Source organism: Heterodontus francisci, chromosome 7 (genome assembly GCF_036365525.1).
Source record: "Heterodontus francisci isolate sHetFra1 chromosome 7, sHetFra1.hap1, whole genome shotgun sequence".
In the NCBI taxonomy this organism is placed as follows: Eukaryota; Metazoa; Chordata; class Chondrichthyes; order Heterodontiformes; family Heterodontidae; genus Heterodontus; species Heterodontus francisci.
In genome coordinates this window covers 10324701-10341440 of record NC_090377.1, presented here as the reverse complement: position 1 = coordinate 10341440, position 16740 = coordinate 10324701, and the positions used below count along the sequence as shown (strand labels likewise).

The 16740-nt window shown below is 44.8% G+C and overlaps 1 protein-coding gene across 2 annotated transcripts in view; it reads right to left on the bottom strand.

Annotated features, from left to right (window-relative positions):
- LOC137371841 (villin-1-like) overlaps positions 1-16740 on the bottom strand; it is a 51399-nt gene that overhangs the window by 26052 nt on the left and 8607 nt on the right. For both annotated transcript variants that reach the window (XM_068034778.1, XM_068034779.1), the window contains exons 2-9: positions 12954-13048; positions 11533-11607; positions 10246-10442; positions 8982-9090; positions 5916-6026; positions 4328-4530; positions 3847-3925; positions 2266-2364 (exon numbers count right to left, since the gene is read on the bottom strand). In XM_068034778.1, coding sequence (XP_067890879.1) covers positions 2266-2364; positions 3847-3925; positions 4328-4530; positions 5916-6026; positions 8982-9090; positions 10246-10442; positions 11533-11607; positions 12954-13028 — 948 coding nt within the window. In that variant the 5' untranslated portion in view covers positions 13029-13048. The remainder of the gene's footprint in view (positions 1-2265; positions 2365-3846; positions 3926-4327; positions 4531-5915; positions 6027-8981; positions 9091-10245; positions 10443-11532; positions 11608-12953; positions 13049-16740) is intronic.

Sequence of the window (16740 nt, the reverse complement as noted above, 5' to 3'; positions counted from 1 at the left end):
CCTTGATGTCAAGGGCAGTCACTCTCACCTCAACTCTTGAGTTCAGCTCTTTTGACCATGTTTGAACCAAGGCTGTAATGAGGTCAGGAGCTGAGTGGCCCTGGCAGAACCCAAACTGAGCGTCGCTGAGCAGGTTATTGCTAAGCAAGTGCCACTTGATGGCACTGTTGATGACACCTTCCATCACTTTACTGATGACTGAGAGTAGGCTGATCAGGCTGTTATTGGCCGGGTTGGACTTGTCCTGCTTTTTGTATACAAGACATACCTGGGCAATTTTCCACATTGCAGGGTAGATGCCAGTGTTGTAGCTGTACTGGAACAGCTTGGCTAGGGGTGCGGCAAGTTCTGGAGCACAGGTCTTTAGTACTATTGCCCTGGAACACTTGGAACACCCTCCAAGTGGTGTTCAACATGGTGGACTACTGAGTCATCAGCTGAGGGAGGGTGGTAATCAGTAGGGGGTTACCTTGCCCATGTTTGACCTGATGCCATGAGACTTCATGGGGTCCGGAGCCGATGTTGAGGACTCCCAGGGCAACTCCCTTCCTACTGTATACCACTGTGCCACCACCTCTGCTGGGTCTGTCCTGCCGGTGGGACAGGACATACCCGGGGATGGTGATGGCAGTGTCTGGGACATTGTCTGTAAGGTATGATTCCGTGAGTATGACTATGTCAGGTTGTTGCTTGACTAGTCTGTGGGACAGCTCTCCCAACTTTGGCACAAGCCCCCAGATGTCAGTAAGGAGAACTTTGCAGGGTCGACAGGGCTGGGTTTGCCGTTGTTGTTTCCAGTGCATAGGTCGATGCCGGGTGGTCAGTCCAGTTTCATTCCTTTTTATTGGCTTCGTAGCAGTTAGGTACAACTGAGTGGCTTGCTAGGCCATTTTAGAGGGCATGTAAGAGTTCACCACATTGCTGTGGGTCTGGAGTCACATGTCGGCCAGACCAGGTAAGGACAGCAGATTTCCTTCCCTGAAGGACATTAGTGAACCAGATGGGTTTTTACAACAATCGACAATGGTTTCATGGCCATCATTAGACTAGCTTTTTAATTCCAGATTTATTAATTAAATTCAAATTCCACCTTCTGCTGTGGTGGGATTCGAACCCATGTTCCCAGAGAAATACCCTGGGTCTCTGGGTTACTAGTCCAGTGATAATACCACTACGCCACCGCCTACCCCGTTTTGGATGCAGTGGGAAGTGTATACATTGTGATGAACAAGGGATCGTCATTGTGTAGCACAGGCTGGGTGGACCAGAGAGTCTTTTCCTGACTACCATTCCTTGTATGTTTACTTCCTTAACCGGCAAGAGCTAAAGGCTGCCATTACTAAGCCAGGAAAAGTACAACATTAGCAGACTTCAAGACAATCTGATTAATGCTTTCCTTACAATATTGCAAACACGTGGTCTTCACCAAGAAGAATATTGAGTGGAATATCTTCACGTGAGACAAGAGGAAGGGTGAGGACAGTGTGATGGACATGAGGGGAGGGCAAGTAACATTTCACAACAGTTAGGGAATTGCTGCAATCCAACACTCAGTATTTCACATGGAACCTTCCGAGGACTAGAAGTTCAGCAGTCAAGGGACATCTTTCACCTAGTTGTAAAACATGTGCAGGTGGCCAGAGTTTTAGCACCTGCTGTTTTTATTTCTAGGATCCAAATTTTAATCCCGTACAGTCAGATTGAATGAAATAATCAAATGACCAGTCCTCTTCAAAACATTTGGGGGGGTGGGGGGGTGGGGGGGTTGCGAAAGCATACATCACCTGTTTCGTCATCGTTGCTGGATCAAAATCCTGGAACATCCTACTCAACAGCACTGTGGGAGCATCACCACCACACGGACGACAGCGATTCAAGGTGGCAGCTCACCACCACCTCAAGGGCAACCAGGAATGGGCAATAAATGCCAGCCTTGCTGGCAACACCGAGAATGGTTTATGAAAAAAAATCCTAAACCTTACTTAACCACCAGTCAAAAAGCCATTGGTGTCGCTATAGAGAAGTTCCATCATTTAAATAGTCTGGGCAATGAATCCATTTCATTGCTCGTCTCTCTAGCATTCCAATCAAAACACTAAATCAGTCTTGTGTTGACTGGCTGTCATTATTGTAGCTCAGTCTATGTTTGGAAAGGTACCACTACATTCTCCGCCATGATTACTCATTTCTCAAGCCAGAATTCAAGGCCGTTGAGACATTAAGTATCTCACATTGGTGGGAAGATGGGAAATAAGCTCTACTCACCATCGCTCTAGTTAGAGCTGACTGACGCTCCTCTTTGGAGGCCTTCTTTCCCTTCCACACAAAGATTTTATTTCCACCTTGGTCAACAATGTAGCAGTCCTATAAACGAATGAAATGGGCTTAAAATTTCATTTCATCTCGTCTAAAAAGAAGAAATTTGCAAATCTGTACCACGTCACAACCTCGGAACAGCCCAAAGTGCTTTGTAGTCAATGAAGTAATTTTCTTGGAAATGTAGCCACTATTGTAATGGAGGAAATGCAGCAATCAATTTGTGCACAGCAAGCTCCCACAGCAATAATCAGATAATCTGTTTTAGTGGTGGTGGTGGAGAGGTAAATATTGGTCAAGACACTGGGTAGAATTCCCTAGTTTTAATTCAAAAATGGTGGCCGTGGGATATGTTCCGTTCCCCGGAAAGGATAGACAGGGCCTCTGTTTAATGGATTATCTGAAAGACGCCTTCTCCCTCCCTACTGCATTGGGAGCATCACCCTGGATTAAGGGCTCAAGTCTCTGGAGCGGGACTTGAACCCACAATCTTCTGACTGAGAGGCAAGAGAGTGCTAACCACCGAACCATGATTGGCACATTAAGATCTGGGTGACAGGCAACATCAGAAGTCCCATGCCTGCCTTACATAATTGGTGGGGCAACCCAAAATGTAGCCGTACGATAGGATGGTGGAAACAGATTAAATAGTAACCTTCAAAAGAGATTAATACTTGAAGGAGGAAAAATTGCAGGGATAAGGGGAAAGAGATGGGGAAAGAGATGGGGAAGAGGGACTAACAGGATTGCTGTGACAGTCAACACAAGCTTGATAGGCGAAATGGCCTCATTATATTCGATAATTCGCAAGGCAAGAGAGGATTCCCCAACACGAATCCGGGAACCTCACTCACAAAGTTAAGGCTGGTGTCCATAGATTTTCAGACCCCCTCCTCAATACCTTAGACCTACAGCTGAGAGTTGGAGAGTCTCCAGCACTTGAAGATTGAGCTCCAGGACAATGGTGCAAACAAAACCCAGGTGAAAAATCACAGGAGCATTAAGAAAAAAGGTTTTTTGCCTAATTTTCTTTGCAGACTTCTGCTTGTTAGTTGTAAAAATATTGGAGAAAATGGGAGGGGGGGGGGGGGGGGAACTGCAGCAGGGTTAGAAAAAGGTCATTTGATTAACAGTAAAGAATTATCCAGTCAGTTTTTGCTTCCCAATTGGCCATGGGAAGGCGGGGCACTGCAAGGATGAGTGAGGGCCCCACCACTGATGGTGATAGGCTTGCCATGGGGTCAAAGAGCCATGTGTGTGTGAGAGGGAGGAGAGAGGGAGGAGAGTCCTAGCTCCATTCTAATCTAACCCAGGAGAATCTCAAGTAACTGATCTGATCTTAATAGTAGACTGTCCAAGACAGCAATTGGATCAGATCACCCAGTTGAAACTATTGGATCTGCTTCCACCGCCCTTTCAGGCAGCGCATTCCAGATCTTGAATTGGTGTCCTCTGGTTACCGAGCCTCCTGTCAGTGGAAACATTTACTTCATCAAAGCCACTCTTGCGGGATGCAATGGTGTCACTTACATCGCTGCTCATCAGGTCCTGGGTCAGAGGTCGAGCAGCCACTTCATGCACCACCAGTTTTCCCTCGGAATCAGTCACACTGGAGAGGAAGAAAAGTAAATGAGAGACCATGCGGAACACTAGGCTCAACTGGGATCGGCACATGTCTCACCTTGTGCCAGAATTAGTGGAATTAGAAACCAGCAAGTGGGCATGGAGCCATTCCATTACAACTGCTCACTCTGTCCCTGCCAAGTGGGCTAAGAGTTAAAATCGTGCCCTTAGTGTGAAGGGGATTTATTTTGATAAGCAAGATTCAGACGCTTGGACCAAAATCTCTCTTTCCGCTCTGACCTATCATGGTCCAGCATCTCAGGACATATCTTCACTTGCTTCCCATTCTTCCTCACCCTCCAATGCATTACCCCTTTCCTCCTCCTGCACCCCTCCACCATTCTCCCCTCTTTCCCTCCTCCACACTCCAGCGATGAAACACTCTCACCGGTAAAGCTTGACAGCTGTTTTCTGGTGCTGGTCAACCACATCATCTGGAATTGGTGATTTAATTTCCTTCTTTTCGCCGAGTAGGTAATGCATGAGCTTCATCAGCTGTGGTGAGGCAGCCTCATCCTGTCCATCAATCACCACAACCTCTCCACGGCCGCCCCGCTCTCGGTCCCGGATATCTTTAGCCAATTGCATTGCCTGAAATCAAACGAGATGAACGTCTGTATTCAAAGGGTATAATGCATCTGTGCACTAGCGATTATAACCCCAGACACTGCAGTTATATAATATCTTTAACACAGCAAGGCCTCCAAAAAGGCGATTTACAGGAGCATTAGCAACGAAATTTTGACACTGAGCTGCACAAGGAGATATTAGGAACAGTTAACCAAAAGATTGATCAAAGAGATAGTCTTTAAAGGAGCATCTTAAGGAGGAGTGAGAGGCGGGGAGGTTTAGGGAGGGAATTCCAGAGCTTAGGACCTAGGCAACTGAGGACACGGCCACCAATGGTGGAGTGATGAAAATTGGGAACAAGCAAGAGGCCAGAATTGGAGGGAGTGCACAGATTGGAGCGTTGTGGAGCTGGAGGAGGTTAGAGGTAGGGAAGGGGCAAGGACATGGAGAGATTTGAAAATAAGGATGTGAAGGTGGAGCATCACATGACTAACTAAGCTTCAGGTGGTTTGGCTCACTAATGTGACCCAGTAATTCAGCAAATAGTTAAATACAACTCCCATGGAGTTGAGGCTGGATCAATCTGGGTTCAGGTGGTAGTCAAGGCTGTCAGTTGTACACTTCAGCAAGAGATCATGGCGTTTCTAGAGATGGAGTGCAATATGCCCAAAGTAACCACTTTTCCATTTTAAAAAAAAGTCCATGATAAAAGCTATAGAACCATTGGCCAAACTATAGTGTACAACTCACTGTGACACACCCACTACCCAACCCACTCCCAAGAAAACATATGTCCTTCCCACACATTCTGCTGTAGCTAGAGTTAAGACTAGCAAATAAGAAATGATAGACATCATTGGTCATGTGATACTCAAGTCACATGGCACGTGGTGAACTTTACTTGTTTGTACCAAAAAATGCACAATGGTCAAGAGGAAAAACAGACCCTTAACCGCCTTCTGAAGCCACTCGGTCATATCAAGCCACTACAAACTGCAGCGGTTCAAAGTGGCAGCTCACTACCACCTTCTCAAGGGGCAACTAGGAATGGGAAATAAATACTGGCCTTGCCAGTGACGCCCACATCCTGTGAATTAATTTTTAAAAATTCAACTAAGAGCTCCATAATAAACACCCCAATAGAAATGTCTGAAATGATTGCTAGCTAGAAGCAGATTGTTTCCAGTAGCCAAGGGGTCAATAACGAGAGGTTATTGATTGACGCTTAAATGCAAGAGACTTACAATGGAGGACAACACAAACAGGCAATACATCTGGGTAACCTAACAGTAGCATGTGAAAGTGTACAGAGGCATAGATAATCTGTCTGTCTCCCCCTTCTCACTCAAATTTTAGCAACTCTGTCCCCACCAGTTTAGCTGGAGGAATCAGAACAAGTCCAGTACCTTGAGCCGTTCCAAACGGTTGCTCTGCGGTCCATTCCACTGCACAATGAGCTTCCCCAGGTCCAGCAAGAAGACATCACCTGTGTTGAAGCTCTTCCAACTCATCTCGACCTGCAAGATCCACAAGAACTGATCACACATCCACCTTGAAGCAGGCTTCCAGACAGGCCAGCACAGAAATTGCACTTACAGTTTAATCAATGTGTTTTTTTTTCCCCACATTGGCTTCCTCATACTGGTGCTTTCTAATAAAATACTTCAATTATTCTCTGCATAGATCTGCTCTGGCTGCTGCCTTCAACACAGAAACAGGCCAGTTGACTCAACCTGGTCTATGCCAGTGTTTGTACTCTGAATGAGCCTCCTCACTGTCCTCCTCTCCCCATCCTGTTTTATTACATAGAATTTACGGCACAAAAACAGACCATTCAGCCAAACTGGTTCATGACAGTGTTTGTTCGCCATCCGAGCTTCCTCCCACCCTTCATCTCACACCATCAACATGTCCTTCTATTCCTTTCTCCCTCATGTGCTTATCTAGCTTCCCCTTAAATGTTACAATGATATTTGCCTCAACTACTTCCTGTGGCAGTGGGTTCCATATTCTCACCATTCTCTGGGTAATGAAGTTTCTCTCTTTTTGGATTTATTAGTGACTATCTCATATTCGTGACCTAGTTTCGGACTCACCAACAATGGAAACATTTTCTCTACATCTACTTTATTTAACCCCTTTTATAATTTAAAGACTACAAGCAGGTCACCCCATAGCCTTCACTTTTCTAGAGGAAAGAGCCCCAGCCTGTTCAATAAAAGCAAAATACTGCAGATGCAGGAAATCAAATAAAAACAGAAAGTGCTGGAAATACTCAGCACGTCAGGCAGCATCTGTGGAGAAAGAAACAGAGTTAACGTTTCAACTCGGCGACCACAGACCTGAAACGTTAACTCTGTTTCTCTCTCCACAGATGCTGCCTGACGTGCTGAGTATTTCCAGCACTTTGTTTATCCCAGCCTGTTCAATCTTTCCTAATACGTATAGCCTCTCAATTCTGGTATTATAATTATTTTTTAAAACTTCTTCAGTGTCCCCATATCCTTTTTACAATATGGAGATCAGAACATGTGCATGTAATCCAAATGTGGTATAACCTAGGTCCTATGAAGTTTCAATATAACTTCTCTGCTTTTCAATTCTGTGCCTCTAGAAATAGTTTTAGTTTTAGTTTAGTTTAGTTTAGAGATACAGCACTGAAACAGGCCCTTCGGCCCACCGAGTCTGTGCCGACCATCAACCACCCGTTTACACTAATCCTACACTAATCCCATATTCCTATCACATCCCCACCTATCCCTATATATTTCCCTACCACCTACCTATACTAGGGGCAATTTCTAATGGCCAATTTACCTATCAACCTGCAAGTCTTTGGCATGTGGGAGGAAACCGGAGCACCCGGAGGAAACCCACGCAGACACAGGGAGAACTTGCAAACTCCACACAGGCAGTGCCCGGAATTGAACCCGGGTCGCTGGAGCTGTGAGGCTGCGGTGCTAACCACTGCGCCACTGTGCCACAGTGAGCCACAGTGCTTTGTTTTGTTTTATTTCATGGCCTTATGAATGTGTCGTTACCTTTAGTGATTTGTGCATCTGTAACCCCAGATTCCTCAAGTCTATTTTGACACATTTCCCCATGAAATATGGGCTTCCTCATTCTTCCTGCCAAAATGCACAACCTAACACTTAACTATGTTGAACTGAATTTGCCAATTGCACCCCTATTCTGCAAGCTTATTAACTTCATAGCAATTTGCCAAGACTTATTCAGTATTGACTACACCCTCCAATTTGGTGTCTGCAAATTTTGAAATTATACTTCAGATTCCAGAGTCCAAATCATTGATCTATTCAGCAAGAGGTTGTGCTACTTTTTCCAATACTAGCTAGTCGACAGTTCCAACTCCCATTTTGAAGGGAATCACATTTGCTGTTCACCAATCCTCAGCACCTTCTGTGCCATTGGACAACTCTCAATATCTTTGCATTGTGTGCATTTCACATTTAACATCGCAAGCAGGTTTATGGTCCTTATGGACACAATGGGCATTAATGATTGTTGTGCAGAGCACCATCTAATCCAATGATTCATACAGATTTGTGCATAAACAGATGAAATCTAGATAAATCCAAACTTCTCCCACTCCCTCCCTTCGAGACCGTAAACTCTCACTGGAGTTCACATCTACAGGTCTCTGGTGTCTCACCCAAGTGGTCAATTTCCATGTACAAGCTGGAGAGAAAAAGGTTGGACAGGCCTATGTATAAAAAGGCAAAATACTGGCAGATGCTGGAAATCTGAAATAAAAACAAAGTGCTGGAAATACTCAATAGGTCTGGCAGCATCTGTGGAGAGAGAAACATAGTTAATGTTTCGGGTTTGTGACCTGTGACAGACCAATCAACTGGAGGTAGGGTTGGCAACCCTCCAGGATTGTCCTGGAGTCTCGAGGGACACTGCTGCCAGCAAAACCTGGAGAAAAAAAAAATCAGGGCAACTAAAACAATTGCGGGTTTGTTTTTTTTTTAAAAAAAAAGAGAAAACTTCTTTGAACATCATTATTAAGAAGCTTGACATGGCCAAAAAGGCCTATTGACAGACAGTCATCCAATCAGGTAATGAAGAGTCTACCTAGCTAGAAAAGCAAGGTGCAACAATGGGAAATCAAGGTGGTTGGAGGCTGAGGTCATGTGATGACACCTCCAGGAATACATCCAACCAGGAGGTGCCAAAGCCAATGTGTGAAAGACCAACAGGGACTGGACTCCCTGATTCAGGAGCAGCAATCCTGGCCGATTTCCTCCCCTCCCAACTAACTGAGGCTCATTTTAACACCCCTCCTGCTGCCTACACAATTAACTGTACAAACTGGGATGGTGCAGGGTGCTATAGAGAACAGCTTCTATTCAGAGGCAGACTGGACACATTCCCAATGGAGATCTTGGCCAGTATTATGGGGAGATTTGGAACAGGAGGTGAATTTGAAGGTTGGTTCAAGTGCTCACCTCACCAGCGCATACATTCTTCCTTCCTTTCACATGAAGCAACCTCTTCACATCATAGGTGTTGGTTTCCACATGGTTCATCCCACTAGCAACACCTCCCTGTTTGTAACTGTGAAAAACAGAAAACTTGCTTTTAATTTGCACCTGAAATCAGCCCAGATCACTATTCATTCACCAGCCATAACTCAGGGTATCACAGAATCGTTACATTGCAGAAGGAGGCCATTCAGCCCATCGTGTCCGCACCAGCTCTCCAAAAGATCAATTCCCTCAGTTCCATTCCCCTGCCTTCTCCCCATAACCCTGCACATCCTTCCTTTTCATCTAACTGTCTAATTCCCTTTTGAATGCTTCAATTGAACCTGCCTCCACCACACTCTCAGGCAGCGCATTCCAGACCTTAACCACTCGCTGCCTGAAAAAGTTTTTCCTCATGTCACTTTTGCTTCTCTTACCAAATACTTTAAATCTGTGCCCTCTCATTCTCAAACCTTTCACGAGTGGGAACAGTTTCTCTCTATCTACTCTGTCCAGACCCCTCATGATTTTGAATACCTCTATCAAATCACCTCTCAGCCTTCTCTTCTCCAAGGAAAACAGTCCTAACTTCTCCAATCTATCTTCATAACTGAAATTCCTCATCCCTGGCGCCATTCTCACAAACCTTTTCTGTATTTTCTCCAATGCTCTCATGTCTTTCCTAACGTGCGGCTCCCAGAACTGGGGCGGTACAGTGGCGCAGTGGTTAGCACTGCAGCCTCACAGCTCCAGCGACCCAGGTTCAGTTCTGGGTACTACCTGTGCAGAGTTTGCAAGTTTTCCCTGTGTCTGCGTGAGTTTCCGCTGGGTGATCCGGTTTCCTCCCACCGCCAAAGACTTGCAGGTTGATAGATAAATTGGCCATTATAAATTGCCCCGAGTGTAGGTAGGTGGTAGGAGAATGGTGAGGATGTGGTAGGGAATATGGGATTAATGTAGGATTAGTATAAATGGGTGGTTGTTGGTCGGCACAGACTCGGTGGACCAAAGGGCCTGTTTCAGTGGTGTATCTCTCTAGGACTCTATGACAAGCTGAGGCCGAACTAGTGTCTTATACACTCTTGCCTTAGTCAGGAGGTTGTGGGTTTAAGTCCCACTTGCTGACCACTATCCCAATACAGACCCTGTGCTATACTCTCACACTCAACTCCATATCCCAGTATAAATCCTGCCACCATTGGATAAGAACATATTGCAAAAGTCATTAAAAATGGACTTCACTCACATGAAGCCCTTCTTGAAATAACCCTTGAAGACCTCGGACTCATGTCTCTGCACCTCCCGATGTTGTACCGCCTTCCCTTCCAGGTAATCATCCAACTGAGTGGTGTAGATTGCAGCTGCTCCCTGCTCATCCTGAGAGGAGTCTTTTCCGATCCAGAAGTGGACGTCATAAGAGAAGGAACTCCCGGTTTTGTGAGTCTGGGGCGGGAAAGAGACTGAATCAGTTCCAATTTATGTAGAACCTGATACCACAGGGAATAGCATAGATGTATTTAAGGGGAAGCTACATTAACACGTGAGGAAGGAATATATTGATAGGTGGGAGGAGGCACATGTGGAACATAAATACCAGCATGGACCAGTTGGGCCGAATAGCCTGCAGACTCTTATGCAACTCACCTGGGAGGTTTTTTAAAGCTCCAGCTCTCTCCAAAAGAGTTGGGATAAATTGGAAGAACATACTTCATACTTGTGTCTGGGGTACAATCAGAAAAATATTCATTTCTATCCCCTCCTCTCCTAATGGTGCTGCCTTTTGTGGGACTACAGTTCAGTTGACAACCAGTAACCCTCTGGCTTTACACCCAAGTGGCTACTATATATATGAACTGCTTTGGGCAGCTATTCTTCCATAGAGGAGCAGCACCCAGCCTGATCCTGATCTAAACCACCACCACCCCCCACATCACCCCCCCCCCCCCCCCACCCCCCATCCATGCGTACATACGGGCAACATAGTTTTGGATGAACTCAAGTTTACAGAGCGTAAAAGGTGGGAGGCTGTCCAAGACCACATTGCAATAGCTGAGGCTGGAGGTCATAAAAGGTTTAGGTGAGGGTTCTAATATTTCGTTATGTGGCTCTGTCATTGTTTGACAACACTCCTGTGAAGCACCATGTGATGTTTCACTATGTTAAAGGCATTATATAAATACAAGGTGTTGTTGTTGTCGATAGGTAAAGAGATCAAAGTTCCTTAAGTGGGAAAGAGAGATGGAGAGGTTTAGGGAAGGAATTGCAGAGCTTGGCACCAGAAGGCATGTCCACCAATGGTGCAAAGAAAATCAGGAATACGCAGGAGACCAGAATTGGAAGAGTGCAGAGATCAGACAGCTGTAGGGCTGGAGGAGGGCACAGAGATAGGAGTGGGTGAGACCATGGAGGGATTTAAAAACAAGGATGAGAAATTTAAAATTGAGATATTGCCAGACCAGGAGCCAGTGAACACAGAGGGTGATGGAGGATTCATCACCCAAGACACATTAAACATCAGCATCAATCTACTTACTGCAAACAGGATGTAACAATCGCCTTCATAGAAATTGCCATAGGATTTCTGTGGCACAGGAACCATCAGCATTTTCTGATGAGAAAAATAAATATCCCCACATCATAAAAACAAACTCACGTTTGGTAAATCTGTTGCCAGAGCAACAAGCAGCGCCTTCAGCTGCACATCAGATGGGTCACTTTGATGGAATGTGGGTCGGGTTACATACAAATTCAGCAACTGAACCAGAAATAATCTTGGACTTTTTTTAAAAATGTAGAATATTTCACTAAAGCGAGCGAAAAGTCAGGTGTCAGCATGAGAGTTAGATAGAATAAAGTTCCCTCTACATGGTCCCCAAACACTCCCAGGGCAGGTACAGCACGGGGTGAGATACAGAGTAAAGCTCCCTCTACACTGCCCCATCAAACACTCCCAGGGCAGGTACAGCACGGGGTGAGATTCAGAGTAAAGCTCCCTCTACACTGTCCCATCAAACACTCCTAGGACAGGTACAGCACGGGGTGACCGCGACCGGTGGGCACCGCAGGGACTGGAGTGCATAGTCGACGCCGAGAATGGCATTTTAATTTGAGTTTTTTTGTTTATTTATCTGTTTTTAATAAAGTTATTTTAAAAATATAAGTGTGTATATAAAGGGGGCCTGTGGAATAAAGGCCCCCCTCGACATAAAAAATGTATAAAGGGGGCCTGGGGAATAAAGGCCCCCTCGACATAAAATGTATATAAAAGGGGCCTGGGGTATAAAGGCCACCTTATAAAAAAAAACGGGGGGGGTTAAAAAAAAAAAAACGGGGTGAGATTCAGAGTAAAGCTCCCTCTACACTGCCCCATTAAACACTCCTAGGACAGGTACAGCACGGGGTTAGATACAGAGTAAAGCTCCCTCCTTCTATAACTAGGGCAGGTGGAACTTACCAGTAGGTGGTACAGCAATGTGGTGCTTATGTTACTGGAATTCAGAGAACTGAAGTTCAAATGCCACCACAGAAATTTGAGAATTTGAATGCAGTTTAAAAGAGATAATCTCAATAAAAGAAAGCTGGTTTCCATAAAAGTGACTGTGAAGCTGTCAGATAGACATAAATTCCCAAGAGGATCACTAATGTCCTTTAGGGGAAGGAAACCTGCTGCCCTTACCTGGACTGGGCCAGGCCTATGACTCCAGTCCCACACCAACATGGTTGACTCTTAACTGCCTCTGAAGTGTTCTTGCAAGCCCCCTCAGTTCAGTAAATGCCCAGACTTTGCCAGTGACACCCACATCCCGAGAATGATTCTCCCAGCATTTTTGAGCAGAGAAGAAACTTGCTACAGCAGTCACTATTGTCACACACAGTGCTGGACAAGTGTCACATGATGGATTTCCACCAGTTACTGTGCACAAGACAGGAAGTGAATAGAACCCTTCTACTTGCCTCAATTCGCCATATTTGAATCCCCGGCGTGGTTTTATTCAAGGACTTGGAGATGGCAGTCGTCAGGTCCGGCATGGCTCTCTTGTATGGGTTACCTTCAACAATGAGAAAAGGAGGAAAGATATAAGACACAGAAGCTCCTCACCCTCCCACAATGCAGCCGACAACTTGGCTCCATACTTTAGGAAGGCTGTCAAGGCCTTAGAGAGGGTGTCTAGAAGAGATTCATTAGGAAGATGTAGAGAAAATATTTCCACTTGTGAGGAGTCCAAAACTCGGGGCCATAAATATAAGATAGTCACTAATAAATCCAATAGGGAATTCAGGAGAAACTTATTTACCTAGACAGAGTGGTGAGAACGTGGCACTCACTACTAGAGGGAGCAGTTGAGATGAATAGCATAGATGCATTTAAGAGGAGGCTAGATAAACCATAGAAAAATTACGACACAGAAAGAGGCCATTCAGCCTATCGTGTTTGCGCCAGCTGAAAAAAAGCTAGCTACCCATTCTAATGCCATCTTCCAGCAACTGGTCCATAGTCTTGCAGGTTACAGCACTTCAGGTGCAGGACCAGGTACCTTTTACAAGAGTTGAGGGTTTCTGCCTCCAACACCGATCTGGGCAGTGAATTCCAGACACCCATCACCCTCTGGATGAAAAGTTTTTTCCCTCATGTCCCCTCTAATCCGTCTACCAATCACCTTAAATCTGTGCCCTCTGATAATTGATCTCTCCACTAGGGGAAATGGTTTCTTTCTGTCTATTCTATCCATGCCCTTCATGGTTTTGTACACCTCAATTAAGCCATTCCTCAGCCGCCTCTTTTCTAACGAAAACAACCCTAGGCGATCCAATCTTTCCTCATAGCTGCAATTTTCAAGCCCTGGCAACATTCTCCTCTGTACTCTCTCCAGAGCAATTATGCCCTTTCTGTAATGTGGTGTCCAGAACTGTACACAATACTCCAGCTGTGGCCTAACCAGCGTTTTATACAGTTCCAGCATTACATCCCTGCTTTTGCATTCCATATACCTTCTTCACTTTATCTACCTGTCCTGCCAACTTCAGGGACCTGTGGACATTCTACTCCTCTCAATATCCTCCCATTTATTGTGGATTCCCTTGCTTTGTTTGCCCTCCCCAAATGCATTACCTCACACTTCTCTGGATTGAATTCCATTTGCCACTTTCCCGCCCACTCAACCAAACCATTGATATCATTCTGGAGTCTACAGCTATCCTCTTCACTATCAACTACACAGGCAATTTTTGTGTCATCTGCAAATTTCCCAATTATCCCTCCAACATTTAAGTCAAAATGATTAATATATTCCACAAACAGCAATGGACCCAACACTGAGCTCCGTGGAACGCCACTGGAAACCGCTTTCCATTCGCAAAAACATCCGACCATTACCCTTTGTTTCCTGTCACTGAGCCAATTTTGGATCTAACTCACCACATTCCCCTGTAGCCCATGGGCTGTTACTTTTCTGATCAGTCTGCCATGTGGGACCTTGTCAAATGCCTTACTAAAATCCATGTAGACAACATCCACTGCACTACCCTCATCAATCCTCCTTGTTAACTTCCTCAAAAAATTCAATTAAGTTAGTAAGACAGTTTGTTAAGTCCCTTAACAAACCCATGCTGACTACCCCTGATTAATCCATACCTTTCTAAGTGACAGTTTTTCCTATCTCTCAGAATTGATTCTAATAATTTGCCAACCGCCAAGGTCAGACCAACCAGCCTATAATTATTTGTTTAAAATGGGTGCACAGGATAGGCCAATGGTACAACATTCTCAAACCTCCAAGCCTCTGGTACCTTGCCTGTATCTAGTGAGGATTTGAAGATGATCCTCAGAGAATCTGCTATTTTCTCCCTGGCTTCCTTTAACAGCCTGGGATACAATCCATCCGGCCCTGGTGATTTATCCACTTTCAAGGATGTTAGACCTTTTCTCATTATGTTTATTGAATGTAATATTTATCACTCCTCCTCTTTAGCTACAGTGTCTGCATCAACCCTCTCCTTTGTGAAGGCAGAGACAAAGTACTCTTTAAGAACCCTGCCCACATCTTCTACATCCACACAAAAGTTACCTTGTACATCTCTGACAGGCCCCACCCTTTCCTTAGTTATCCTCTTGCTCTTAATGTACTGATAAAATATCTTTGGGTTTTCCTCGATTTTACCTGCCAATATTTTTTCATGTCCTCTCTTTGCTATCCTAATTTCATTTTTTACTTCACTCCTGCACTTTCTAAACTTAATACTTTAGAAAGGCTAGAGAAGTAAAGCTTTCTTTTTCTGCTTTATCTTACCCTATGCTTCGAGATAACCAGGGGCTCTAGATTTGGCACTACCACCCTTTTCCTTTGTAGGGACATGTCTACACTGTGCCTGTAGAATCTCACTTTTGAATGCCTGTCAATGGTTTTCCTCCAGGTAGTTGTATCCAGTCCACTTTTGCCAGATCACCTCTCAGCTTTGTAAAATTTGCCTTTCCCCAATTTAATACTTTTAATCCTGTTCTGTCTTTATCCTTTTCCATAATAATACTAAATCGAACTGTATTATGGTCACTATCTCCAAAATGGTCACCCACTGTTACTTCATCCACTTACCCAGCTACATTTCCTAAGAATAAATCTAGAACTGCGCCCCCTCTCATTGGGCTTGTTATGTGGCTAAAAAAGTTCTCTCGAATACAGTTCAAGAATTTTGTGCCCTCTGTGCCCTTCACACTGTTTGTATCCCAGTTTATAATAGTTGGGGATTTCAACTACCCTAATATGACCCTATTGTTCTTACACTCAGAAATTTGCCTACATATTTGTTCTTTTATCTCCCTCTCACTATTTGCGGGTCTATAGTACACGCCTAGTAGTGTGGCTGCCTCCTTTTTTATTTCTGAGCTCAACCCATATGGTCTCATTTGATGATTCATTTAACATAAACATCCCTCCTCACAGCTGTTATTGATTCTTTAACCAATAATGTTACACCCCCTCCTTTTTTATTCCCCTCTCCACCCTGCCTGAAAACTCCATATCCAGAGATGTTGAGCTGCTATTTTTGCCCCTCTTTAAGCCAAGTTTCTGTAATCGCAATGATATCATGTTGCCATGTGTCTATCTGTGCCCTCAGCTCATCAGCTTTATTTACTATACTCCTTGTATTTAAATAAATACCTTTTAACACTGCCAAATTCCTGTGCTGCACACTTTTTTTAAACTTTGCTTCTTCTGTCTTTCAGAGTCGCTCGCTAATTTTCTGCCTCCCATTCCCTGCTCTGAATTTGTCCTGTATGAAACTGCCCTCAGGTTCCCACCCCCTGCCAATCTAGTTTAAATCATCCCCAACAGCACTAGCAAACCTTCCTGCAAAGATATTCGTCCCAGTCCTGTTCAGGTGTAGACCGTCCAGCTTGTACAGGTCCCACCTTCCCCAGACCCAGTCCCAATGCCCCAGAAATCTGTAGTCCTCCCTCCTGCACCATCTCTCCAGCCACACATTCATCTGGTGTATTCTCCTATTTCTATACTCACTAGCACATGGCCTTTGGAGTAATCCGGAGATTACTATCTTTGAGGTCCTGCTTGCTAATCTCTTTCCTAACTCCCTAAACTCAGCCTGCAGCACTTCATCCCTTTTCCTACCTATACTGTTGGTACCAATGCGGACTATGCACCCTCACCCTCCAGAATGCTCTGTGGCTGCTCGATGATATGCATGACCCTTGCACCAGGGAGGCAACATACCATCCTGGAATCAT